Source organism: Lolium rigidum, unplaced genomic scaffold, assembly GCF_022539505.1.
Source record: "Lolium rigidum isolate FL_2022 unplaced genomic scaffold, APGP_CSIRO_Lrig_0.1 contig_46252_1, whole genome shotgun sequence".
NCBI classification, from domain to species: Eukaryota; Viridiplantae; Streptophyta; class Magnoliopsida; order Poales; family Poaceae; genus Lolium; species Lolium rigidum.
The window spans coordinates 33,346-60,433 of record NW_025900643.1 but is presented as its reverse complement, the minus strand read 5'-3'; the positions used below and the strand labels follow the sequence as shown (position 1 = coordinate 60,433).

At 42.6% G+C, this 27,088-nt stretch overlaps 3 protein-coding genes and 2 non-coding genes across 6 annotated transcripts; 1 reads left to right on the top strand and 4 right to left on the bottom strand.

Annotated features, from left to right (window-relative positions):
- Positions 1-3,930: 3,930 nt before the first annotated feature.
- Positions 3,931-4,004, bottom strand: TRNAV-AAC. Its single transcript has one exon. It is a non-coding gene; the product is annotated as a tRNA-Val (tRNA).
- Positions 4,005-12,761: 8,757 nt separating this feature from the next.
- TRNAM-CAU lies at positions 12,762-12,848 on the top strand. The gene is given in 2 exon segments: positions 12,762-12,799; positions 12,813-12,848. It is a non-coding gene; the product is annotated as a tRNA-Met (tRNA).
- Positions 12,849-13,297: 449 nt separating this feature from the next.
- LOC124681547 (DNA replication complex GINS protein PSF2) lies at positions 13,298-16,254 on the bottom strand. 2 transcript variants are annotated; one of them, XM_047216447.1, is made up of 8 exons: positions 16,156-16,254; positions 15,978-16,052; positions 15,268-15,382; positions 14,854-14,953; positions 14,713-14,743; positions 14,528-14,620; positions 13,918-14,070; positions 13,298-13,601 (listed from the first exon to the last, which is right to left on the bottom strand). In XM_047216447.1, exons 1-8 carry the CDS (start codon positions 16,201-16,203, stop codon positions 13,581-13,583), a joined length of 636 nt encoding a protein of 211 aa, XP_047072403.1. In that variant the 5' UTR covers positions 16,204-16,254; the 3' UTR covers positions 13,298-13,580. The 2 variants fall into 2 exon arrangements, with proteins under 2 accessions (XP_047072403.1, XP_047072404.1); XM_047216448.1 differs by having other exon boundaries at positions 13,583-13,638.
- Positions 16,255-18,447: 2,193 nt separating this feature from the next.
- LOC124681546 lies at positions 18,448-23,018 on the bottom strand. The gene is made up of 15 exons (XM_047216446.1): positions 22,848-23,018; positions 22,667-22,744; positions 22,467-22,516; positions 22,327-22,380; positions 21,825-21,877; positions 21,415-21,487; positions 21,026-21,087; positions 20,856-20,924; positions 20,143-20,251; positions 19,771-19,841; positions 19,574-19,674; positions 19,222-19,317; positions 19,027-19,094; positions 18,806-18,851; positions 18,448-18,676 (listed from the first exon to the last, which is right to left on the bottom strand). The coding sequence occupies exons 1-15, from the start codon at positions 23,016-23,018 to the stop codon at positions 18,596-18,598; spliced, it is 1,182 nt and encodes a 393-aa protein (XP_047072402.1). The 3' UTR covers positions 18,448-18,595.
- Positions 23,019-23,881: 863 nt separating this feature from the next.
- LOC124681549 (60S ribosomal protein L35a-1-like) lies at positions 23,882-26,423 on the bottom strand. Its single transcript, XM_047216450.1, has 4 exons — positions 26,305-26,423; positions 25,983-26,211; positions 25,846-25,888; positions 23,882-24,142 (listed from the first exon to the last, which is right to left on the bottom strand). The coding sequence occupies exons 1-3, from the start codon at positions 26,370-26,372 to the stop codon at positions 25,847-25,849; spliced, it is 339 nt and encodes a 112-aa protein (XP_047072406.1). The 5' UTR covers positions 26,373-26,423; the 3' UTR covers positions 23,882-24,142; position 25,846.
- Positions 26,424-27,088: the final 665 nt, after the last annotated feature.

The window sequence follows — 27,088 nt, the reverse complement described above, 5'->3', positions numbered from 1 at the left end:
CAGGGCTCACCGCCGGAACAAACCGGCATCCATCGTAAATTTGTAGTATATGCTGAGCGGTGATTCAGCGGACCATGGGAAATTCTAGTGTGGAAATCGGTACGCCGTTTTGTAGGTTCCGACGGGGAAACCGGCGGTGGCAGACTCCTCACCAGTTTCGCTAGTCGATTCCAGCGTGGAAACCGGCGTGTTGGAATTCTCAACAATCTTGACTATATTGCTCATTTTTTTCCAAACGGTCATATTTGCTTTTCCTATAAAAGGGGACTCTTCCACATTGTTTAGCTAGGGTTCTTGAGCACGGTTTTTCTACCATTGTTGAACCCTTTGAAGTTGCTTCATCTCCCTTCTCTCATATGATTCTTGCATCTTTTTGAGAGCTTTGACAGAGAAGATCTAGATTTAGAACATCCACCAATTCATTCCTCCTCTCAGCAAGAAGAACTCTTGGGATCTAGGTCTTGCCATTGGTTGACCTCCACCATTGTTTTTCCACTCTGGCTCCGTAGCATTTATTGCTTTTGTAGGATTTGAGAGAGCATGATTTGAGTATTTTTATTTGTGTTCTTGCTTTGCATCTTTTTATAGTGTTGAGCTCTCCATTACGATTTGTTCGAGTGAGAGACCGTAAGCTTATTATTGTTGGAAGGTGACATCCTAGTTGGTATGGCGGTTGGTGCTCCGGTGACCTCTTCGTGAAATATTGTGAACAGGCACGAGCTTCTTCTTCGTGGAGCTTGTCAAGTGGTTGTGGAGCTTGCCATCTCCGGAGTGGAGGAAAAACTAGCCATAAGGGAAAGACTTTTGTCCTTCGTGGAATCGGCTTGAAGAAAAAGGCAAGTCTTCGTGGCTTTCGGAAGACCTGCGTGGTAGCTAACACCTCTCCAACGTGATGTACCTCACTTCGCATGAGGGAACACGAGAATAGATCCTCGTCTTCGCGTGTCTCAATTATCTTGCTTATCACTTGTGTTACATATATCGTGTGCTTATCTCTATATATGAGCTTAGTTTTCTTGTGATAGTCATCGTGCTTGAAGTAATATATCTTGCTTATCACTTGTGTTACATATATCGTGTGCTTATCTTTCTTAGCTCTAATTTTGTTGGTTCACTTAGTTGAGCCTAGATTATTTAGGTTTTATGCTTGTAAAATAAACGTTCATTTGATTCCACATTCTTACAAGCAAAATATGTAATAGTTTTTAAAACATGCTAGGATTGTTACTTGATTTCCCTATACCTAGTCATCAAACTGTGTTTATTGAAGGTAGGTATATTCTTGAGAGTGTGATGACTGCTCATGAAGTCATATTGTATGTGCATTCTAGTCATAACTCATAAGCATGACCTTGTCTTTAAGCTATATTATGGGAAGGCTTGTGACAATGTCAACCTAGATATCCTAGAAGAATTATAAAGATTAAGAGGCTTTGGTCCCGAGTTCATTAGGATGATAAGAAAAACTACTCATGGTGCTTATGTTTGTATAAAATTAAATAACATTGAAGGGTTTTTTTCCTTAATGGGAAAAGACTTAGACATGGATCCGCTCTCTCATTAATCTTTAATCTAGTAGTTCATGTTCTAACTAAAATGCTTTACAAACCTCCTAGTTATGGCTTGATTAGTGGTTTGTGTATCTATTTTGTACCTGATGGAGTTATTTGCCTTCAATATGCAAATGACACCATCCGCTTGCATCAGCCGGTCTCCTTTGAAGATGACGAAGCCGTCAATCAGCAACACTCAGGTGGAATTGGTTGTAGTGGCTGATGGATGTAGCTATGGATAATTAGTCATCTAGTTTCTCCCCCATGCAGGTTTTTTTTTCTTTCTTTTAGGTCGCGGGACTTCGTTCTTTTTTCTTGTTTTGTATTTACGGGACCTGTTGGCTGTGATCTGGTTTCATTTTAATGAAAATGGAACCTAGGGGTTTCAGCCTCCTGTGCATCTAAAAAATAATTTATTTTCCTCTTTTCTTAAACATGCCAAATGATAGGCATGCAGCCCACTCTGCCTCATTTCTTCTGGCCGCACGGTCCTGCTACTGCAAAACTAGCATGTTACTGAGTTTGGAAACAAACTAAGCTGTATAAATAATGATGATGATTTATAAAAAATAAAATTTGTTTGAATCTTTGTGGCATGAGAGGCCTATTAGCTCAGCTGGTTAGAGCGTCGTGCTAATAACGCGAAGGAAAATGCTTGCGATCAGCCCACCGATGCAAGCAAAAAAATCGGTTGTTCCTTTTCTGTAGAGAGGCGCCTGCACGTTGGTGGGTCCCACCATACCTTATCCTAAGGCTGGGCACACGACTCGTTCTTCTTCCTCTCTTTCTCTGACTCCTATCTGGATTCTAGAGAAGCAGCACCACGCTGCCGCACCACCGCTGCTCCTCCCGGCGACCGCCTCCCGCTCCTTCCCGGCGAGCGCGCCGGTCCGCTCCTCCGGCGAGCGCACCAGCACTGGTGCTCCCGGCGACCGTCTCCTGCTCCTTCCCCGGCGAGCGCGACGGCCCGCTCGTCCTCGACGACTGCCTCCTGCGCCTACCCCGACGAGCGCGTCAGCCCTGCTCCTCCCCGGCGAGCGCGTCAGCCCTGCTCCTCCCCGCCGAGCACGTCCTGATCCTTCCGGCGAGTGCGCCCTGGGCTCCCCATCGAGCTTCACCTCCATACCCGGTAGAGCGCGCTCTTCGCTCCAACGCTCGACTACCGCATCATCCCAACCCCGGGGTACCAATCTTGTGTTGTCGATGCCGATGTCGTTGCCGGCTCGAAAGGTACTACTGGAGATGGCATGGGAATTATTGTAGGTTTTACTGTTAATTATTGTTGTTAATATATCGGTCACTTGTTGTAAACATATTTTTGGGCATGGGAATTCTTTTTTTTTTGTTAAACTTATTGCTAGTTATTGTTGTAAACACCTAAATTATTTTGTGATCTGTATTGTAAATTATTGTTGTAAATATATTTCTGGAATGGAAGCAAACTATTATTGTAAACATCGAACTGAAAGAACGATATTTTCTGTTATGAACTATTGTTGTAAATATGTTACTGATTTATTGTAAAGATACTTCTTTGCATGGAAAACTGACTATTATTGTAAACACCCAAATAAAAAAAATTGTTTTTGTTGTTAATTATTATTGTAAATATATTGATAGTTTGTTGTAAGTGTATGTACAGTACAAATAATGATTAGTGCTAAAATTGTTGTTCCTTGTTCGAATCATTGTTAGTATTGTTGTAAACATCAATGTTTTGGTTTTATTGTTAATATATTGATGCTTTGTTGTAAATATATTTTTGACATGTGAATTTTTTAGTGTTGGAGTATTGTTGTCAACACCCAATTTTTTTATTGGTTTTATTGTTAATTATTGTTGTAAATATATTGGTGATTTGTTGTACAGATATTTTTTTTATTGTAATAGTACATTTTTTGTAAATATATTGGTGAATTTTATTAAATTTATTGATAATTTTTGTTGTAAATAATATATTTTTGTTGTTGTAACATTCTTTGGCACGGTCGTGTGAGTCAAGCACAATTAGGCAGCTAGTAGCTAGCCCAAGTAGGCTTCATGCACGAACGCGCGTGCACAATTAGGCAGCTAGTAGCTAGCCCAAGTAGGCTTCATGCACCAACGCGCGTGCTTGCACATGCAGCGCTGCAACGCGGGACAAGACCGGACACGGTACTACAGCTTTGAGAGCGACATGTCTAGCGTTGATTCTTGAGCGTCCGATGGGCGGAACGAGCGGCGGCTGTGCGACCGATCCGGGGACGAGATCGGTCGCCCGACGCCCAGCGCGACCCTAACGCGAAGGTCGCAGGTTCGAGACCTGCGTGGGCCATTAATTTTTGTTTCAAACAAATTACCACGGACTATGAAATACAAAATGCTTTAAAAAAAAATTTGGCTTCGCCCGGGTTCGAACCGGAGACCTTCAGTGTGTTAGACTGACGTGATAACCAACTACACCACGAAACCTTCATGCAATATTTATCCACAAACCTTTTATAACCTTTTTGATCAAAGTAAAAAAGGTTTTCCTTGATCTAGGTCGTCAGATATCACAGACCAACGGCATGAAACATTTATATTATATAATGCAAAATAATAAAAAATGTAGTTGTGGAAAATCGTTGTAATAATGCACTTTTCACATCAAAATACAGCAATGCCCGTGTAATCTTAGACAAGGTGTCGCATCATATAAAGTCAAAATTGCTACGGCAGTTTTCGCAGCAACAAGCAGCCCGCTTCCAAACGCCTCCTGCACTGCAGATGATGTTCACCCAGCCCCAGGTACGCATGTCAGATCAGATCGGGGGAATGTACATGCGTGCCTAAGTTATATTCTTTCCAAAACCATGTGAATCAATTTGGCCATGGTTTCCAAAACCTTACAAGGTTTCCTGATTGCCGGGTCTGCAAGTAATATGGCCAAGATCTATCTGACTATCTCGGGTGTGCACGTCTATGTATTCTCCTGTGCCCAATGAGCGATACAATTTCCAGTTAAATAAAGGGAAGACAAAATGCAAGTTGACGAAAAAATCAAGGCCAGCACAACCTATCGACTAACATGTGTTAATTCCACCAAGAAACCTGCATACAAGCCCGCAACTTGCGGACACATGTAATGGATTGATACTTTTTTATAGGGAATGTGATGGATTGATCTTTGCGTGCCTGGATCTTACACAAGTCACTCCTGCTGAGTACCACAACAACTTCAGTAAACTCTAGTCAAACATTGCGTCGAATAAGCGGGAGACGAGTGGCGAGAGGAACCAAGGAGGAAGATATAGCTGACGGGCAGGCCGTCAACGTGAGATGGCATGTAAATTATAACACGGGCAATTTACTATCAGTACTCAAATATTGCCCCTTATATGTAGTCGATGTTTCTTTTTTGTATCTGAACTAAGGTGCAGCCGTGCAGCTGGTGATGGTGGTGTCCGTGTCATGGCACCCCCTGTTTTTTTCTCCCATTAAAATTACACTTTTCCTAACAAACAGCTAGCTGTTTTGCAATTGGCGAACAGTCACTTTTCTGTCCGTTTGATTCTCTTGATTTGCACCAATCTTAGCGCGCCCATAACGTTCCTTTTGGGCTCATTCTGGGCCTTGCCCATGGAGACGCTCTAGCAGTTCCGGCGGAAGAACTGCCTGTCATTTCGTTTGGCTTGGGGATGATGTGAAGAGGCGGAGATGGTCACGGCGAAGAGATCCGCAGGGACCCCGCACCAGCCACGCCGGATATGAAGACAGTGGTGGTTCGCGGGGGCGGACGCCTGGGACGCCACCGACGAGACGGGTACTCCTCGGCCTCCTTTGTGTGCTTTGCTCCTCTGTTCGATTTGCTCGCTGGTGTGAGGGTTTGGTCGGCGGTGCTAGTCGGAGCTAGCGCGACCGCCGTGGGGAGCTGCGGGGTTAACTTTCGATTCCTGCAGCGCGCCTAAGGATTCAGACGACCGGCGCGGCGGCGCTACCATGGGGTCCTCAGCGGGATATTTCAGCGCTGGAGAGCGCGACACATTGGATTCCCCCTCATTCCATCTCCTGTCATGTCAAGGACTCCTTTGCTTAAGATCTGATGTGCGAAAAGCTTGAATAGCTCAGGGTATGGGTGCAATTTAGGTTTCTGTTGTTTTTGTTTTGTCCGTCCGCTGTTCATGGTGTGAGTGTTCAAATAGAAACATGATTTAGATTTCAGCTCCCATTGCTTTAAGATGTGGTATAGCTTGAGTGTTTCAGTGCGATTCAGGTTCTGTTGTTCGTTTCAACGATTTTGTATGTTCATCCAGGTTAGGTTGTTCATGATAGTGGTGTCCCAATGCCCATTTTGCCAGAAGCAAAGCATCCAGGACGATGAAAATATTCAGGCCATCAAAATGTGTTAAGACATATGTCTGATGTTCTCTGGACTGCACTCTTCCCATGACAAGCGTGTTGTGATATTGGGCATGATTGAGGCCTTGAGGGCTTGAATCACATTTATTTCCCATGATGATCTGCTAAAATGGAAAACGATGGGCCTGTGTGTAAATATAATTCTAGCAGTCTACCTAGCTCTTGTACAGAGAAACCACATTTTGGTGCATATTCACTGCATAGTCTCCTGTCATTAAAACTCTTCAACTAGTGATCAGTTCTGACACGATACGAAACTAGATGTGAGACTTCTATAAAATCATATCTGGAGAGTGGAGTTGGCATGATTTAAAATCATATCTGCTTCAGTTTAAACTTATATCTAGCTCCTCTGCATTTTCATTTTTTTTGTGGTCTCGCTGGTGATGTTGTCGGCGCTAGGTCTGCGTAGTTAGTGATTAATTTGTGCAGTGTAGGTAGTTCAATTTTTTTATGAGGTAGCGTTGCTGCTGTACTTGTGGAGCTGATGCCTCCAGCCGCTTCACAGTCATGGAAAACCTCCAGAGTGGTGTTGAAGGCGGAGGTTGCTGTGGGGAGTAGGATGTCGAGCTCTCTATGGGTTCGTGTTGAGAAGGAGGCCGAGCTCGTTGAAGTTGAATTATGGTTCATATCAGGTTTTATCTGATTTCGTGTTCTTTGTTGTTTCAGTTCCATCTCTAGTTTAGGCTTCAGGTTTGGTGTGTAAGATTGTCTTATTATATTAGTGCTTAGTTGATTTTCTGGGCATGTTATTCTTACTTTGTTTGACCAGAATTTTCATGTCTTCTGCTGTGCTCACAGCTTGAATACGTTAGGTTCTAGTTCTGTTGTTTCAGCATGATTTTTTCCTGATGTATGATTCTGTTACTTAGTTGATTATGGGTTAGTTTTGCATTTGAGGTTTTTGTGTGTTGTCAGCATAGTTTGCGTTCTCACAGCTTAATAGATATGTCTGCTGCATCCACTTAGGCGATAAAGTAGCTGAGCTAGAAAAAAAAAGAAGCAGCTAGCTTCAGAATGAGTAGAGAATTTCCATCCAATCATTGATCTAACCTGAGCATGACTCCCTATTCTTCTGGTGCATACACTTCTAAGTTATTGACAGCGGAACGGAGTGCTCAACACATGTGGGTTGCAAATGAGCTTACAACTCTGTAATCAATCAAGATTTTCAGCTGACGAACTAGAGCCATCAAGACAATATGCACTGGTTATCAACTGCGAATTGAGAGAACTTGAAATTCTGCAATCCAGGTTGATTCAACCAATGGAGTGCTGAGTCCAGAACCATCACCATCACCGGCGATGACGATCTCAGTCTGGATGGTGCTCCAGGCGTTGCAGCTGAAACAGGCTGGTGCTTAATTGCTTGTCTTATTTCAGTTTGCACCCTCTTTTTATTTCACTATCCTTTTGTTCAGTCCGTTCCTTCAGTCTTCCAGTCTCTTAGTTTCTCAGGGTCTTCTTGAGCGTCTCTCATTTTTCGGCCTTTCTTTCTTTCTTTCTTTCTTAGTGCCTCATTTCATTTCTTAAGCGTCTTAGTTCTTCAGTATCTTATTCATCAGCATTTCAGTCTTCTGTTTTTTTTTTCTTATCCATTTCTTCATGTTTTAGCAGTCACTCATTTTTCGGCGTTTCAGTCATGAACTTGCTCTTTCTCGCCTAAGTTCTCTTCAGTTTCCGGTGATATAGTTTTCAGTTTTCCTCTATATTCAGTGACTTAGTCTCTATATTCAGTCTCTCAGTTTACTTTGTTTAGTCTCTCATTTTGGCAGTCACTCATTTTTCGGCGTTTCAGTCGGTTAATTGATTATTCAGTTTTTTTTTGTTGATCTTTAGTCATTTCCTGACATTTAAAGATTCAGTTGAGTCTTTCAGTTTTTCATTCTCTCATTTCTCGGCACTTCAAAATTCATTCCTCATTTCTTTGCTTTGAATTTCGTGAGGTATTTTTATCCAGCTTGCTGTTATTTATTGTCAGTCATCTCACTCTTGTTCATATTCATTATTTGAGTCCGCATTCATACTTGTTCTTCATTCTTTTGTCAGTCCTCTCAATCTTATTCTTCATTATTTGAGTCTGCATTCTCAGTCTTTCGTTGTTTCAGTAATTATTTCAGTGTTATAGCTTTATTTATTTTTTGCTTTTCAGTGTGCCATTCTCTTGATTGCTTCATTTCATCACTTTCATTTTTAGATCTTCGGTACTTCATTGAGTCTTTACAGTGCAAAACTACTTAAAACTTATTTGTGAGTTTCAGAAAAATGGCCTACCATACAGTGCACAACTACTTGAAACTTATTTGAGAGTTTCAGCTTGAAATTCCACAGATTTTCATAGTATTATTCTCTTGATTGATTTAGTTTCTTAGTCATACTTTAGATCTTCATTACTTCAGTGATTCAGTATTTATTTCAAACTTTCAGCTATTTTCACTGTATCATCTATCCAACACTTAAACTATGTTTAAGTTTGAAGTCGGTTCCAAGACTGGGAAAAGGAGGAGGTCCACATTTTTAATTTATCTTTTAGTTAGCAATTACTTGTTTGTACAATTCACTAATCTCATTTTTCTCAACCATTGTTTGTTACTTATGCGGAGAGAATAAATGGGATCAAAGATGTGAAGTGGCAAAGCAAAAGTTGCAGTTTGCCGATGGGGAGATGTCTACCCCATTTGAATCCATTTCTTGATACTTTCTGTTCAGCATCATGCTCACTTTTCCATGAATACAAGTTTCTTTTAAATATTTGTGTTCTCATATACTAATGTTTCAGTATTGTTCTTCACTCTTTCATTCCTCATTTATCCAGTCGATCTTCTTATTTCTTAATTGTTCTTTCATTCCTCATTTTTTCTGTCCTTGATTTATTTGGTGTGGGGGTAACTGGGTAAGTCTGCCTACCTTTTTGAAACCTTTTTTGGTAGCTGGTTCGAAGCCCGGAAAAAGGAGGAGGGGCCCTTTTTCAACTTTTTCTTTTTTCCATTTCATTTCTCTTTATCTCCATACTTTCAGTTTTATGTCCTCAGCAGTTCCTAAGCATTATTTCTCAGTATCACTTTTTCAAGTACCTATATGTTTAGAAGTGCATACAAAACTATAGAAAGTAAGAGGACATAAGTAGGGATATTTTTCTAGAAAGGTGTAGGGATTGCATGACATCATTTTTTTTGTTGCACTTCTAGTGGTAGTTTTCCTGGATTAGCCTAAATTTTCTGGGAAGTTGCTCAGACACTGGTGCTAGTTTTAAGTAATCATTTTCAACTTTTGATCTTCGCTTAATTCTGATTCCTGCTGCTCAGTACCTTCTTTCTCATTCTCCCAGAAGTTATCAACATCTTCTTCATTTATCTCTCCAGTATGTTCATCTTTATTTTCAACAGTTAAGTTGCGTTGGGTCCTCATCTGCTGCCAATCTATTATTTTGAGCATAAAGATTCCATGTATGGTCAACTGCATGATGGTTTACTTCATTTCATTGACTGTCATCTTCAACAACCTATGAAGAAAGTTATGCCACAGTTATTTATAGGGTATATTTTGTAGTTGTTTTGTCAGTAATACATGGTATCACAAGCTACACAATTTACCTCTTCAAGTATGATATCATGAAGCATATCTGCATCCCAAGGGTTTTCTTCAATTTCTCCATGTCTAGTATTGGTTTCCTGATTGTTTGTTTAGGTAAGCCGTCTGTTATTTTAGTAGCGCAAAATAATGAGTTTTCTATGATGTGTATCAGATCTGTATCTGGAAACTGTTCTCATTCGGTCATTCCTTTGTTGGTGTGATGAACTTGAAGGTTGCTCGTCGTCATGTCGGAATGTGTCACCATGCATAATTATTTGAGTGATTGGGAGTAAGTATGATGGAGTCAATTTATACTATAAAAATTTCTGTCAGAATGCTTACTTTATAATCCCCTGTATTATCTGTTTGAGATTGGTTTCTTCTGCCATATTCAAATTGACTCTGTTTAGCACTCAATCTCCATGTTTTGTTATTTGTTGTCTGGTGATGACATATTCTGGGTATCTTCCTGAAAGTAACAATTTGCATGGGTATTATTTCTAGGCACCTAAACATTTATTTTTCTTAGTGTTTTAGTTTTTATTTTTACATGTAGAGTAGCAATATAACGAGAGTAGGTTGTGTCAAGTTCTCCCTGTAGAAGTGCCATGTATGAAAAGTTATCCTGCAAATATAATCATTATTTGAGTTTTGTAAAGCAAAAAAACATAATCATTAATATCTTAGCTGCACAACGAAAACATTTCAATAAGTATCTAATTTAATTATAAAAAATAGTACCGATCTGTGAGTTATCATTTTATCACAGAGGATACCAAAATTGATTACATAAGTTCTAGAACTCCCAGAAGCCAGACTCGTTGTACTGTCAATGCAAGGATGTGGGGTGCATGCTCACTACATTCCGTGCTTCCATGGGAGGACAAGGTTCTGTTGCTCCGTTGCTCAACTGTACTGTCAAAATAGTATTCAATGATCTGTTGCTCAACAATATTTGAGTTCTGGGCTCATATAAGTTAATTTTTCATGTTGTTATTCAACGGAATAAGAATTTATCGCTGCTGTGAATTTGTAAGACAATATGATTGTGATTTTTTAATCATGAGATATGGTTTTGTAGAAGTTTCTGTGGTTTTCTTTTCTCCTGGCATACAGTTTTTCCAGAGAGTGATTTGCTATTGTTACCGGGTGGAAACATGCCCCTCTATTTTGGGCCTAATTTGTTGGATGATTGAAGGATTCAAAAGGTAGTTTTGTTTTGAAATCATGTAAGAATCATCAAATGATGCTAGGTTGAGTCAGTCGGGTATGAGCTAAATCTCCTTTTTTTATGCTACAGACCAAAACAAGGGTAGGAGCGTACTTGGGGATCATCTGTTTCTTCAGTTTCAGGTATGTCATACTGCATAACTTGCTTGCCCTTCCTTTTTTCTCCTTCCATATCATATCTGAATTCTCTCTTGGTTCTCTCTCTTCTTTTGTTGGAGCTCCTTCAATCTCCACCGCCAGCTGAACCAAAGAAAATCTCCACCGCCAGGCCAGGAGCAGCGTCGAAGCAAGTGGAAGTGGAGTTTGTGTGTGGCGAATGATGTGCGGATGCCTTTTCTTGCTGCAGAAGATGATCGCTTTGCTGGGCTTTTTTTCCTCTAGGCGTCATGTATAGTGGGCTTCTTGTACCTGTAAGTTTTAGTGGCCTGTCGGGCTCAAATACTCGTAGGACAGCGATCGAGTCGGGCTGAGGCTAGAGAAGGAACTAAGTATACGAAAATATGTCTGTTGGACCGGACTGAAAACAGACAGATTTCTCGTTCGTACTGATTACTTTGAGTCTAACAGCTGTCAACTTGCTATTGGTTTTTAAAATCTGTCTGTTTCCAAATTGCAAAACAGACATCTGTTGTATAGTCACTCCTGTGTTGATATGTGGATATCAATACACATTCGCGTGATATTAATTTCATGTTACCTGAATTTTTTTGGCAAATATGTTAATCGGTTTCAACTAAGAGAAGGGGTGTGGGGAAATAGTTGCATGGAGTGAGATATAAGAGAAGATCTATCAACAAGTGGTCGACAACTACACGTGTTCTTATTATTCAGTAGCAACGCCCGAGCATTTAGCTAGTTTTACTAAATGGAAGATGATTGAACACCTTGTAACTTGGAGGGGTGCAAACTGCTTAATCTGGTAGTACGCATAAATTTGGAGGCCTCACAAAAAATGCAGCATAGGGGGGTCATGTCCCCAACTCGCCCCCAGCTAGCTCTGTGAAGCTAGCTCTGTGACTGTTTCTAATCAACAAAAACTAACACTTGAGACATCGGGGAGGGGATAGACAACTTCTCCCTGATCTATATACTGTATATGATTCCTCAACAATCTGTATATGGTCCCCTTTTGCTAAATTAATGCTTTCTCCTATTTTTGTTGGTCTAAATCATGTATAATGCCTTTTTTCTCGTTTGTTCAAGATATCATGGTGCTCATTGTCTCAGAAGCCCTGGAAGTCGGTTCCTCATGTTAGCTTCATACGTAGGAGGCGTCAAGTTTACACTTAGCTATCCTAGAAAATCCAACTATAACCGGTTTAACAAGATCTCCAATGCCATGGCTCAAGACATGCCAGCTTTCATGTGCTAGTTTTATCATCGCTCGGTTTGGTCATAGGAGTAATCTAAATTTGGTAAATATTTTGATAAATATCGCTTAAATATACTTAATAGAGTGATGTTGTTTTTGTATATAATTTTGTACTTAAACAACTCAGAAAAAAAGGATGTCGGGACCTACATGCCTCAACTCTGTTCGACAAAATACGATGGTTGGTGACTAGTCATCTCTTAATGCATTCCTCTCTTGGACTAAATTTTTCGCTCATGTGCTAAAAATTACTTGGCTGATATTTTGGATAGGGTGGGTCCCTTTTTGGTTGCAAAAGGCCACCACCTTCTTAATTATGACCATGTTTATCGTTAAGAAGTCATTTTGGTGTTAACGCTTGTTTTCACAAAAACTTAATTGGTATAATTTAATTAGTTAATCATGGTACATTCATTTCCATTTATCCAACCAAACACAAGACCGGTTCATCACATTTACCCCACCAATAAGTAAATCTCTAATTTACCGTTTAAAATCTCTTTTTTTCTATTTTACCGTTTAGCAAACCAGTATCCCTTGCATGTTCAGCAATCACAAACTAATCTAGGTGCCAACACTACCGGGAGAAGAAAGAGCCAAATAAACTAGAAGCCAAGAAATTATATATAATAGGCTTTTACTATCAGCACAACGGGGCGGTGGCGCAGTTGGCTAGCGCGTAGGTCTCATAGCTAAAGCGAGTGATCCTGAGGTCGAGAGTTCGAGCCTCTCTCGCCCCATCTTTTTTTCCTTATCCCATTTGCTAATTTTTAATCCTCTTGCCGTGCTGGAATTCTTCGACGTATGTGAATACACAAATTTTCTGCCTGCACCATATGTTTTGTCCTCTCTACTGCTCACACGCTGAGATCGCTGGATATACAGAATCATGGTGCGCAAAGAGGGTGGACGAATTCCTTCCATGGACGCTACAGAAAACTGCCAAAGGGGACAAAATGCACAAAGCAACAGCCAAGAGCCAACACAAGAATTACGAATGTTAACACACGCACACTTTGTTTGCGACCATGATCCCCCAAATCAAACCGCAGGTGCACGTAGTCTGACATGAACACTGAGGCAGCAACGGTTGCTAGAGCTCTAAATTTCACAACACGCTAATGTAGTAATTAACCCTAAAACATTATGGACAATGGCTATCCAGTACAGTAGCAGAAAATCCACATCCTGGACAATGGCTTCCTCAAAACAAAGTAATGTCAGGTAGCACAATCCTAAAACATTATGGTTAATACATTAAGTCGGTACCATTACTATCCAGCACAATAGCAGAAGAGCCACACTAAGGGAACTACAATGGCTTTCAGGTAGGAACATACATCACATCACAACAACGCCGGTACTTTCTTCACTACAATCAACTTATGTGCAGAAAACTATCTGCAAATACAAGTGACAGGTACACCCGCACTCTTCACCTGCGCCTGAGGTCCCTCTGCACAAGTATGCTCCTACCTGCGCCTTAGGTCTCTCTGCACAAGTATGCTCCTACCTGCGCCTTAGGTCTCTCTGCACAAGCAAAAGGGAAAGGGGGAGTTTGTTATGTGAAACAATTCCTGACAATTCATACTATTAGAAGTTCATGGATTTAAGCAAAGAATTTATCCGATGTATTATCAGAAGCAAGATATCCTTGAAAACAGATACTACAAAGTATTCATTCTTCTGTCTAACTGAAACATCCAAGGAAATCTTTACTTGAGCAGTTAGCAGCTTGGAGTAAATCTGCTAGAGAAAGCTACTTCCTAGAGGATGGTAAAAATCATGTGTACAGAAGAAAGGGCTTACTCTTGGACCGCGGTCTGTGACTGGTGTTGATCTGCTCCCTGTATTATCTGCCTGCTGAATCATCTGTGGGCTATCATGCTTGTAGAACGCCTGCAGAGTTCTCACCATAAAAGGGCGGACAATATTCACCTCCATTGCAGAGAGATTTTTGAGCTGTTGGAATGCAGAAAAAGAAGCACAAGGCAGTGAGCAAGAGATCAAGATCGTTAACAATTTAACATAGTGAGCCAGAAATTAAACTCAGCTTGATGTACCATACATAATAAAGAATGTGTAAAGAACAGGTACGCCACAAGCAAAGCAGTATGCCATGCTCAATCAAAATTTAGAGCCACCCATAATTTTGTACCAATCCATCCTCATATTATCAACATTTGTGTATTCATAGAACCCTTAGATCTTCAAATTTCTAGAAGTGTATTGTTAACTCTAAATCCATGAGAAAGGTTAACCGATAGGTATACTAAGATATCATTTCAAGAGATAACAACAAAAAAATGTTTATGTAATGGAGAAAAAAATATTACAAATCTCCATAGTAACTAACAGAATATTAGGAGCCAGTAAAAGCAGCTTATTCAGTGGCAAGAAGTGGGGGACAAAAAGATACCTTCACAGCATGAGTACGGCCAGATAATGTTTCTAATCCACTCTCGACCTTATGGAACCTGACATCTCTGATATCCTCAATCAAAGATCTCACCTGTGTCAAAATGCTACAAGTAAGATTTTTCTAACAAAAATCAAAGCAAACTAGACAGTACAAACTTCTCTCAAAAGTTCTTTACAACTCACCAAGTATGCATCCGAGATGTCATCACGAGCACTGTACAAAAAACAAGAGAGTTAGGGTGTGCACGCTATTTCTTTAACGGAGTTCTATAGGTTCTTATACAACAAAAGAAAAGCAGTCAGAAAATCGCTTGGTGTGCTTACTGGTCAAACAGAAGCTTGGATACTTCAATATAGTGGAATGGTAATGGCTGAAATTCTCTAGGTGACTCTCTTTCTGCGTCCAACACCTGCGTTAAGCGGTCTAGCAACAACCGTAACAAACATTTAAGGGGCGGATATAGGCTTTCACGCATATATGAGATATAAGCAGTGTCCGATGGTGCAATTAAAGGACAAATGAGCACGCATACAAAAAACCACAAAAGGTGCAATATCTATGAGCTGTGCCTTGTACTGCTTCTACGCATCACTAAATAGAGGCAGAGAGCTCCTCCCATGTACTGTATGATTTTACCATTTATGCACCATCATGTAGCATATACAATCCTACAAGCTACGATACAAGGAAGAAAGAAGATGAAGCTACTTAAACAAGGGACAGGAGCAAGCACTCACCAACAGTCATCCACTCGGGTGCGCGTACGGTGCACTTGCCACGCCTCTTGAGCGCCACGGCAAGCCACAGTGGGACCTTGCTTGCGATTTGCGGGAAGAAGGGTCCGAAATCCCCCTACAAGGCGGGTGTGAGTACAATGTTAGCCAAAACTGACCAGATGAGCAGCACCACTTGACACTTGGGTATTGCTTAGTAGCCAAAGTTTTTGCAGCCTATAGATCATTTGATCTTCCCTTCACAAATTGTTGCCAAAATTTCGGCCAAGGCAGGGTGGAGGGATCCTTTCCGCCACATAACAACAGCCGGGAAAAAATCCGGCGTGGTGACCATAACTAACTAGTGGTGGACTATGAGAAACCGAGCATACACGGGGTGGAACCATTGACCAAATAACCGGCAAGGTAAGTTTTGGTAGGGCAGCCATGGGCAGAAACCAAACAAACTCGACACATGACTGGACTCTAAAATTGCCCCAATTCTCGAGAATTTCACCAGGAAGCAACAGGCAGTCATCGAAGCATCGAAGTGGACCAATCACTAGGCAGCGAACAGCATGAATATCGGTAGCAAACGACGGAATCCCCTAGAAATGGAGGGGTGGTGATGAACATAACTAGCTAGTGGAGTAGGGGGATTCTGGTAATAAGTAAAAAAAAAAGGAGATTCTCTAAAAAAAAGTACTACTCCGTAGTTGGTTGAGAGCACGCACGCAGATCATGTTGAGGGCCTCCATGCGGATGTTGGGGACGATCTCGACGATCTCGTCCTCCGCCACGAACTCCACCTGCACAAACCGAGCAACCGAACGGAGTCAGCGGCGAGGGGACATGCCCTAGGTCGAGGAGGGCGCAGGTACGGACGGAGTGGATGCGGGGTCGATTGGTTACCTCGGAGGGCGAGAAGAGGGAGAGGTGCGGGTCGGATTGCCCCGCCATTGGCGATTTGAGGGCAGGGGGGCGGATCTAGGTAGAGGATGCGCCGGGTGCGTTAACCCAGTGACAAAACACTGGGACGGGATGGCGCCGGCGGCCACGCGCGTGAGGGGCGGGAGGTGGGGGCGCCGGCGGCGGCCTGGCGGGACACGCCGGCAGCTGTAGAGGGCACGGTGGCGGCGGGACGGAACTCGGAACTGAGAAGGGGAAAGAAAGGAAGGTACAGCCATCTAACAGAGCCCAGAGCCAGTAAAGAGACGAACTGAAAAACATAGTTCTCCCCGAAAATCATTTTTCGAGCAAATTCAGAGGTGGCGCAGACCAACACTCGTATTTCGAACTGAAAAACGAAATTCAAATATAGCAGGAGCATTGATCATCGCAAACTAGTTTATAAAACTGAAATTGGAACTGCATAGTTGCATGATCAACATTGCGATCGCAAAATACACATTACATATAGATTGGCCTCCGGGACGCGACCTAACTTAACTAATTATTGGCCCTACCGGAGCCTCTACGCGCGGTGGCGGAGCCGCCGTCGGTGACCTACTCGGAGTCGAGATCGACGACCTCCTTCTACACGAGGCGGACATCGGCCTCCTTCTGCGCCGCCTCGTACGCGCGTGATGGATGGCGTCCGCCTCCTCGCGGCGGAAGCGTGTGCGCTCCTCGGTGCCCGAAATGACGGCGACCTGTTGGATCGTTGTCGCCTCCTCCTCGTCGTTGAGGACGTAGTCCGCGGAGTTGAAGACGGTGCGCGCCGGCGCCGCCTCCTCCTCCTCCTCGTCTTTGTTGTTGTCGACGGGCGGCACAAGGGCACGGCCCGACGCGCCGGAAGAAGATCCCTCGCCGCTATTGGCGTAGCGGGCGAGCTTCCCCGGCGGCGTTAGCCCCAATTTGTCCACCGGCGCGCGCTCCGCTTCCGCGTGCCCTCCGAGCGGTTCCATTTCTGTTGCTCCGATCCGAGCAGAAGACGGGGCGCACGGCGGCGAGTTGTTGCGGCCAATCCGCCCGCCTCCCCTTCCACAGCTGTCGGCGCCAGCCATGCGGTGAAGCTCGCGGAAGAACGGATGCATCAACGGCAACAAACGGATTTCTCACCGAAAGTGGAAGCGGCAGACGGCGGAGGAAGAGAAAGCGGCGGAGGTGAGTAGGGTTTTGGAACCCTGTATAAATAGGGGCTGCACGCTCACTTTCTCGGGCTCCGAGAAAGTTTTTCAGGCCGGGCCGCCGATTCAGGCGCTGCCGCTTTCGGCCCGAACCCTTAAATCCGCTGGAAAAAATTCAGTTCCAGCGGCATTTACGGACTCTGGCATTAGAGTTGCTCTAATACAAGGAGTGGCCGCCAGAGAAGGCGTTCGTCTCCATATGCCGCAGTATGAAGGACTCCACTTTCATATTCGAAAGAGCATCGAAATATAACCATTTTCTAGATTTAATTTTGAACTGACAACGTATTCCTCGTAAACCAGCCCCAAACCCCAACCTCAACTCAACGGTGCTGTCAGGATCAAGAGCAAACGTGGAAGATTTTACGAGAGCCGAACTCCGTCGTGCTCAGGATTCTTACCAATTGACACGCTCGGAGTTGAGGTTCAGAGCTTGTTGATGAATTCAGAGGAAAACAGCACAAAAAGTAGTACAGTAGCAAATTTGGATCAAAGATTCACCAGGGGTTTCGACAATTACAGAAGAATGTTCACCTGTTCAGACCAGGCCACGAACAGTGCCAACTAGGGTTTAACACACTTAGGAGAATTGCCTAACCGCTTCACGGAACCGGGCTTTATAGCTTAGAGGTGGTAGAAGTACAACAAGCCTTTTTTTTAAGCAAGTTGGGTAGACTAGATATGAAACCCAAGGAAAACATAAAGAAACAACATTGCTGGAAATAGAACAGTGACCCGTTGAAGTATATGAGCAGTCAAAATGAAGATGAAAGTCGGGGAGGAGAGGTAACTCTGGTGTGAAGCCATAAGTTTCTAGATTGACTGGTTTGAGGTCGACATCGAAGGAATCCCAGTGCTGACTTAACTAAACATTTTGACCGTGAAGTGCCAATTTTTCAGAGGTTCGGTCTCCGGTCCTGACCCCCACATATTTTCATGCACAAAATTAGAGATTTAGGACTGTAGAACAACTACATGTACATCAGTTCAAGAAATAACATGTACAGAATTTTATCTTATTTTTTACAGTTTCCAAGTCGTGATACTTTTGCATGATATTTTACATGTGTGCATGTTATAGCAATGATAGTCATACTGTACATCTATAAATCTTTTCATCTTTCTATTTTGGCAACAGCTTGCAGGAGGCGACTAGTTGCAACTCTTCATTTCCTGTTAGGTATCTCAACTGGAGCTTTTCCTCGAGGCCTCATGGTAATCGTTCATGTCTTTCCTTGGTAATACTTGTTCACCAGTCTCTCTGAATACTCCCCGAATGTAAGTGCTCCGTTTGGTGGAATCAACTGGTAGGAGTTTTTAAAAAATACATAAGTAAACACAAAAGGAACGAACCAGCCCAAGTGCAATTATGTTCATCAACAGAGGTCCAAAAAACAAGTGAAGCTGGTTTTTGTACAGGTTAAATGACAAACCTCTTGGTGATAAGGAATTTCACTTGGGAACTTAAGTGTCTCGTTCCTGCAAAAAAAAGAATAATTTATTTTGAGAACACAGAAGAGATGTTTAAGAACTGATAACGCTTTCAATGTGAAAACAGAAATACATTCACTACGGAGTACAGATTTTAGTATTTCACAACACAGCTTCCTGACTATAAACTATTAACGTGGAGGAACAAGCCCAGATAACATACCAATCTGGTTGCATGAACATTGCGAAAGTAGAGCGCTCAACATTTGAAGCATTCTCACCGCTAGGTGCCTGAAAGTAACAACGGCAGTATTTAGGAAGTTACAACCTTGAGAAGTTGGAAACACTAGTAATTACCTTGTAATCTACAAAACTAGGCTCTATTACACATTCAACTAGTAAGTTGTTGACATGATACCTGCACACAGTGTGGAGTTGCACATAAACGACCTCTTGATAGTATTTCAGTAGTTTCCCCGATTTGGTAAGCTAATTCATCCTCCCCAAATGTAACCTGCAGTATCCAACAAAAGCAAAATAAGTGCAGAGCTGTGAGTATGATGTTAACATAGTTTCAGTGCAATTATTTAAGTATCTGTGCAACTATTTAGCATTTAACCACCGAGGAGCACATCTGCGCCTGGTCTCAAAGGTGTCTATTTCCCAGTGCAGCAAGCAAAGGTAAACCATTTTTTAGAGATGTGTTTTTACATTACATAGCTTGTTGTCTATATTTGATGAGAAAGCTACTGGAGTTCACAGGAACTTACCTTAACAACTCGGTAATCACGAGTCCGGATGTACAGCCCAGCTGCACTATCAGGACAGGGGATCTCCTCTGAATTTCTCATAAACAGACCACATGTAAGTCCTGCAAGAACGATAGAAACTATTAGCTTTGAGAAAAAACCATATCAAATGTGACAGATACATACTTGAAAAATAAATGAGATAAGATGTGATTAACCTGTTAAAGACCCATGGTCAGTATGCCATCCACACCACGATGAAACAGAACCACCTTCTTCTTTTTGTGTGCTGTCAGGCGTTGTCATATGAGATAAGTTAGTATCAATTGTTACAACTAAAACACTGGAAAGCTTGGTTAGATATTACAAGGGTGAGAAAGAATTTAAGCTTTGATTCAATTGTAATAGGTTATTGCATAAGTGATAGTACAGTTTGCCAATCCTATTCTTCTTGGTAGCCTATTTAGAGGATGTGCAGAACCACCGAAACAAAATAAACTTGTCGAAGGTTATGAGGGTATTCACTATCTAGAGCAAATTAATTTTTCCCGCACCTTTCTTTCATGAGTCATGTGAGTATGCTGGATTACCTGAATTGTCTGGGGAAATAGTAGAGCAGGCGTCCCTTGTGACACCTTGAACGAGAAATTGTCTGCTCAAGACTTTCACCATCAAATGTTCCCACTCCGTGCTGCATTACTGAAAAACAGACAGATGTCAATCCATTTGACTAATTGGTAAAGCAAACTTCAAAAAGAAAAAGCACAAATATAAATCCAGAATCAATATGCAGGTCACATTTTCCCAAAGACACTTCAGGATACCATATCTGCAACTCGTACTTGTACACATATTTTCCTTTTGTATAGTTAGTACAGTGTGGTATGATAAAGACTCATTAGATTATTGCTACAACATTGAAATAGTGGAACAATCACAGTTGAGCCAATAAACTAGTGGAGATCTTACAAAGAGAAATGAATGGTGTCTGTCCATGAGCAGCTTAAAAAAGTTTCATGTATCCTGGAGTTATGTAGATATATTGTTGCATTGAATTTCACTAGTGACAGAGGTTGCAACTGCTATTTAAAATCACAATACATTATAGAAAGTTGGGTATTCAACTGGTCATTTCCTTTGGCATTGTACAATCCAATTATGATTTATCTTGTTCCAATAGTCGTATTTCATAGCTTATTTTGGAACAAATACATGCCTCCAGTAAATTAAATTTACTGCACGACAAAAATTATGTTTCTCTACAGAACATGCTGAGTTAGAGTAATGTTTACATAGTGCATACCGTAGAGATCACAATGACGAGCCAACATCAAGCCAACTTCCAGCATTAGCTTTCCAAGAGCTTTAAACGCTATAAATGAAATAATATGAGGAGAGATTTTAATGCACTGTTAACAAATTGCCATGAACTGTTGTAGGATGCTTTAGCTGTCAGGACAGTCAGTCTCGTACCTATTTCAAGCTCAGGTAGATGATCAGCTGGCCATATATTTGGTCGGCAATATGATGGGTACCTGCAGATTAAAGCACCATTAAATATCATGAAAAAGTACCATTAAGTCAAGATTCAGAATGGACATGTAACATATTGCAGCTCAAGAAGAAGTTAGCAACATAACATCTAAAAAATTACAGTGGGGATTTATTTGTCTTTTCCCTGACAGTTTCTCAGAATAAGTAGCTAACACATCACATATTTTTGTGTAATACAAACAAGAACTAGCAATCAGATAGTTAATATGGAATGAGATCTCACCGAACATATTAGACTTGGGGCAACCTCATAGAACTAAATATTATCAGTAAAAGGAGGTGATATTTTTATGTGAGAAATACTTTACCTACTTAGAAGGGCGTCATCAGTAGTTGGGACATCCAAAATTGGGTTGGCATAGTAGGATCCTTTGAATGTATCTGCATGGGTGATCAGAAGTTAGCTTATGAGCTAAAATCATGCCAACTATTGGCAAGTTCTTATAAAAAAAAAGCAAACCGAAAATAATCTTTCCATCTTTTGTATTCACTATAATACTGTTGCAATCGACTTACTTTCTTAAAATGCAATAGCTAAGTTCATTTTGCTACCATACCATAAACTAAGAATGCAAAGCGCAACTGGACATGCTTAAAAGGTGCACAGTGAACTTGGGAATGAAATTCAACAGTGTCCGCAGTTCAGTATTGGTCTCCAATGTTCATTCATTCAGCAAAATTGTACAGTGCATTACTAGTACAACTGCGAAATGTTTACCGAGTTTTCCAGATTCAAGTTTCTCCTTCCCGTGGCTCCAGCCAAAGTTATACCTGTGCAGCAAGGACAAATTGTATATAAATCTTTGCGCACAAACCAGTATTCAATATTCATGCGATGTTCAGTGTGAAGTACTCCCTCCGTTCCAATGAATAAGGCCTAGTCTTTTAAAAAAAATGTCAACCTAAGCAAACCTTAATCAAAAAAATTGAAAATAATATCAAGAACTATGACATTATATAGAAATCATATGAAAATGTATTTTATCATGTATCCGACAGTGTTGATTCTGGATCATACATATTAAAGTTTTCTTATAAAAACTTTGTCAAACTTTGTGTAGTTTGACTTTTGGAAGGAAAAAAATACAAGCGTTATTCGTTGGAACGGAGGTAGTATCAGATTTGACATGAACTGAAGCACGCGTTGGATATCAATCAAAACAAGGATCCCTGAAGTTTCAGCGATCTCAACCGAATGCCGGATGGATAGAAACCAGTACCTGCTATCCGGGTCTTCAAGTTGTTCCTTGACATCTTCAGGCAGGTTCGCGACTCTGACAAACAGCGAGCGAGAGAGCACGTGAGGCAACTACGGATTTCGGCACTGAATCCTGCAGTGGAACGAGAGGCAGGCACATACCTCGGCGCCAGGCGCAGGAGCGTTCTCCTTAGAGCCGGGAAACCAGGCACCTGAAAATGCACAGGAAAGCAAGACAAGGCGCGCTCAAAATTCAGTTCAGTTGCAGGATTTTCCGGTTCGAAAAAAAGTTCAGTCGAGGAAGGATGAAGGAACTGGACGACTTCGTGTTGTGTCAGAGGCGGCCGGGGAGGGATACTCACGTGGGAAATGGAGATGATGCCTAGCCCGTTGGGCCCGAGCCCCTCCTCGATCCTGCCGCGCAGGTCCTTGCCCCGCTCCTGCACCCGCCGGCCGCCGCCGCCGAAATCGGCATCAGAGAATGGAAGAGAAGGGGGCCGACCCCGTACGGTACAGTACGCCGTTTCTGGACCGGGTGCTCACCTTGAGGTCGGCGAAGGGGATGGCGACGGTGCGGACGGCCGGCGGCGGAGCCGGCTGGTTCTGCATGGCGCGGCACCGGACCAGGCTGGGCGCGCGGCTCCGCTCTGGGCGTCGGGCGGGTGGAGGAGTCCGAGTGGATCGCGTCCCCACGACACTGCCCGCCGTCTCCATCTAATCTATCTCCCTCCACCCGCGCGCTGGCGCCGGTCGCTGTCTCCGCGAATGGCGGCTCGTGGGTGGCGCTGGCGCGCGGCCGCGGTGGTCTCTGGTCGGACGAGGTTGGGGGAGTGGAAGAAATTTCGGGGGCACACTGGCACCGCCCTGGGACGGCACGGCACCCCGGCGTTCGTGCCGTGTGCGTCGCGTCCGCCGCCCTCATTATTGGTCGTTACCTATTTTACTTTCGATTCGACCGTGACATTTCAAACTTTGTATTGTACATAGCCCTGGGTAGCAAATTCAACCAGGATATAAACTGAAATGAACGAACTTTGTACATGGCCCTGGGTAGCGAATTCAACCAGGATACTGAAATGAACGTCTGAGATCCTGAGATTACTGACTAATTTGTATAGTGAGATCAATGCGCATGACTAATTCGTATAGTGAGATCAATGCACATTACCCGTATCTCTAATTTTATGAACATAACATAAATTATAGTAGAACATAAACACCATTAGAAATATGACATCTGAGTTTTCTAATGATATACATTTTGTAATATAAAACTTTTTTATGTTGGTAAAACTGACAATACACGTCAGCCCAACACATAGCGACTATCATGGTCAGCCCAACACAGCATGGCTCTTCACAAAGACAGAGACCCGTTCAGGCTAGCATGCAGCAAGATGACGATATCATCGTCCTTTAGTAGTAGCACAAACATGTGCAACGTCGACTTGTCAACCGCCTAACTTGGAATAACAGCTCATGCTGGGTATAAAAGTACGACGAGGTGTTTCAGGAGAGAAGACAATCAACGCAACAGACTGCTCCACGAAAAGATCAGAAGATTGCACGGTGATAAATGCTGGAGAAAACCTCATCTCAGAAAATATATTACCACTCCACCAAAGAAAAGGTAACACTGCATCACATACTTCATTTCAAGGCGAATGAGCGGCTGACACAAGTGATAAAAGACACAGCTAGCAGTCTGTTCAGTAAGATAAAATCTAAACTCTTCCAAAATCGCCAGGAATACTCCTCTGCTTAATCAACCGGGCGTCAAACTGATATCAACCTCCAACGAAGCCAGCTACAACTAAATATGGAATCTACCGGTCAACCTGCACAGTTCAGAAGATAGGAAACTTTGTTAGTAGTAATTCACAAATTTGGGCCTGAGATGAAATAAAAACAATAATTTGAGAATCAAGGCAAAAAAAAAAAAAGAGACCAGCATGTGAAATTGTTATAGCACAAAAGTGACAAAACAAAGGTAGCAAGCAAAGTTAAACATCGTATCTTAGGTACAATGTATAACTTCTGGATTCTGGACTTGAGGAAACTAAAAACAACCCCAAATGCCATTCCATTTTCACTGTGGGGAAATGGAAGATAATGAACCAAACATGATAACACAATGGTATGGTCGTTTCAAAAAATACAGCCCCATGTGAGGCTAGAGTACTTAACCAACAAAAAAAATCAAGGTAAACTCCCTATACAAAAAATAAAGAATATGGAGGCCATTGGAGGCAAGGCTGCGAGGAATTGGTCAACAAGGAACTCATCAACCAAAGCACATCCTTGTACTATGAAACCACTGCATTTAATCTCAGGCTCCAACTTCCGAGCACCCCACAGAGAACCTGCAGGTATTTCGAAGCTAGCAAAAAGATCTTCCCTCAAGTGGAAGTGGGGCCCTTAAAATACAATGTATAAAGGCAAGGATGCAAAAAAAGCCATCTAGTTCATGCATGCCCCAGAATTTGGTGCTTCTGGATTCTAGACTTGAGGAAAACTAAAACAACCCCAAATAATAATTCCCAATTTCACTATGAAGAAATGGAAAATAATGAACGGCAGATATTAACAAAATGCTATGGCCAGAAAACAAATTACAGCCCCGTGCTAGGTTAGAGTACCTAACAAACAAAAAATGTAAGCCAAGCTCCCTACATGACGTAGTGATACAGTAACAAACAATAACTAATATGGAGGCCATTGGAGGCAAGGCTGTGAGGAAATGGTCGATGAGGAACTCATCAACAAAAGCACATCCTTGTACTATGAAACCACTGCATTTAATCTAAGGCCCCAACTTCCGAGCACCCCACAGAGAACCTGCGGGTATTTCGAAGCTAGCAAAAATATCTTCCCTCAAGTGGCATGGGGCCCTTGCATGTGCATAACAACGACACGAAGGCAAACAGTTCATGCCTGATGACCACCTAACTCTTATGCCTTGAAAACTCTGATGGCGCAACCAATATAACTAGCTAGTTCAGTATAAACAACAATTGTGCATGGAGAACTAAAATAGGTCTCAATCAAATCCAAAGAGAGTAAAAGATGAGTTACCGAAGGATCAAACAAAACAAAACTGGCATATGAGATACTACAATATTAATATACAACGTTATGAAATGGAGTAGACATATGGAGGTCATTGGAGGCAAGGCTGTGACAAACTGGTCAGTAAGAAAAACTCATCGACCAAAGCACATCCTCGTACTATGAGACCACTGCATTTATTCTAGGGCCCAAATTTCCGAGCACCCTGCAGAGAACCTGCAGGTATTTCGAAGCTACCAAAAGAGCTTCCCCCAAATGGCATTGGGCCCTTAAACGAGAACAGCAAACAATACATAAACTTGGGACTGCACCATTTCATCATTTATGTTCTACGAGTAAGGCAATGATCGCTAGGTATCTACATGATCTACACACTTGCACTCATCACGGACTCCTAGCTCGATGAGCAGACACAATCACTGATAAATAGAAAACGCAGTACACAAGCTTAGTAATCAGTACAGGTCTCTACCTTAGGTGCTGCTGGGGTACATGAGGACGCGGACCTTCTTGCCCTGCATAATCAAAATCATCCAACGAAAAGCACATCAGCAAAGAGCTCGACAGGCCATGATGCGGTACGAGGAACAGGCGAGCATGAGACTTCACCATGGAGGTGGCCGGGAGGTTGGACCGGAACTGCGCGCGCACGACGCCGGAGTTGCCGTGCGGGCGCGTGACCTTGCCCCAGATGCACCGGACGGCGGTGCCGTCGCTCTTGGTCTTGGCCTTGTAGACGTAGGCGATGCGCTTGCCGGCGTACCACGACACGTCCTCCTTGGTGTTCACCCCCTCGATCTGGAGCAGCGACGTGCTCTCGTACTGGTTCGACTTGGACCTGCGCCGCCGCAGAACCAGGTAAGAAAACCTTGCAGCTGTAGCGCGGGTCGAGGAAATGGGGGAGATGCGAGATGGATGGGTGGGTGGTCACCTCTTGAAGCCCAGGATGGTGCCCCGCACGTAGAGCCTGACGCGCTGGCCTTGGCGTCCCTGCACCATTGTCGTCGCCGCCGGTCGCCGAGGAGGGTGGTGGTGGTGGTGGGAAGGGGAAGGAGGTGACGGCGCAGAGGAATGAACCCTAGGGCTGTGGTTTTAAAAGTTTCCGGTGTGCATTGGGGACGTCCGTGCATTGGACGGTCGAGATTGCGTGGCTTGGGCGAGTGATTAGTGTTAAGATCCATGGGCTTGTAGATCTCTTTTCCGCTCAGAATCCCTGGGCCTGTAGATGATACTTGCTGCTCCAAAGACAGAGGTAATGGGCCAGCCTGCCTCCCTATGATCTATAGTGGTCTACATGACTACAATGGTACTCTGTAGAGGTAACGGGCCAGTCTAGCTCTCTATGGTCTATAATGATAGAGATGACCATAAACTTGATGATCTTATATTTAAGATTTGCTTTTTTATATAAACTTGATAGTCTTATATTCTAGAAACCTCTAACTAGCTCTGTGCTAGATTCATACACTCACTCTCTACCAAGTTATTATTATTATTTAAGGACAGTGTAAATACACTATATAAACACGCATAATGCATATTCATGATTTTATAAGTTTTAAAGTAGATTCCATTGTAGCCAAAGAATTTCTTAAATATCACAAACTAAAAAACAACTTTCTTGACCAAATACAGTTTCTGTTAACCACTAGAAAATGTATTTGAAATGAGAGATATTAAACAATTAGATAAATATGGCATTAATATACATTAAT

What these genes read in the sequence shown, in the direction of transcription:
- LOC124681547 (XM_047216447.1), bottom strand. Translation starts at nt 16,203, where the DNA reads ATGGCGGGGCAATCCGACCCGCACCTCTCCCTCTTCTCGCCCTCCGAG. An exon ending in ACCCGAGTGGATGACTGTTG is followed by an intron (nt 14,954 to 15,267) that starts GTGAGTGCTTGC and finishes GGTTGTTGCTAG; the next exon opens with ACCGCTTAACGCAGGTGTTG. An exon ending in ACATCTCGGATGCATACTTG is followed by an intron (nt 14,621 to 14,712) that starts GTGAGTTGTAAA and finishes ATTTTGACACAG; the next exon opens with GTGAGATCTTTGATTGAGGA.
- LOC124681546 (XM_047216446.1), bottom strand. Translation starts at nt 23,018, where the DNA reads ATGGAGACGGCGGGCAGTGTCGTGGGGACGCGATCCACTCGGACTCCT. An exon ending in TGACCATGGGTCTTTAACAG is followed by an intron (nt 19,675 to 19,770) that starts GTTAATCACATC and finishes TCGTTCTTGCAG; the next exon opens with GACTTACATGTGGTCTGTTT. An exon ending in GTGATTACCGAGTTGTTAAG is followed by an intron (nt 19,318 to 19,573) that starts GTAAGTTCCTGT and finishes TGGATACTGCAG; the next exon opens with GTTACATTTGGGGAGGATGA.
- LOC124681549 (XM_047216450.1), bottom strand. Translation starts at nt 26,372, where the DNA reads ATGGTGCAGGGACGCCAAGGCCAGCGCGTCAGGCTCTACGTGCGGGGC. An exon ending in ACCATCCTGGGCTTCAAGAG is followed by an intron (nt 26,212 to 26,304) that starts GTGACCACCCAC and finishes GCGGCGGCGCAG; the next exon opens with GTCCAAGTCGAACCAGTACG. An exon ending in ACCTCCCGGCCACCTCCATG is followed by an intron (nt 25,889 to 25,982) that starts GTGAAGTCTCAT and finishes TTGATTATGCAG; the next exon opens with GGCAAGAAGGTCCGCGTCCT.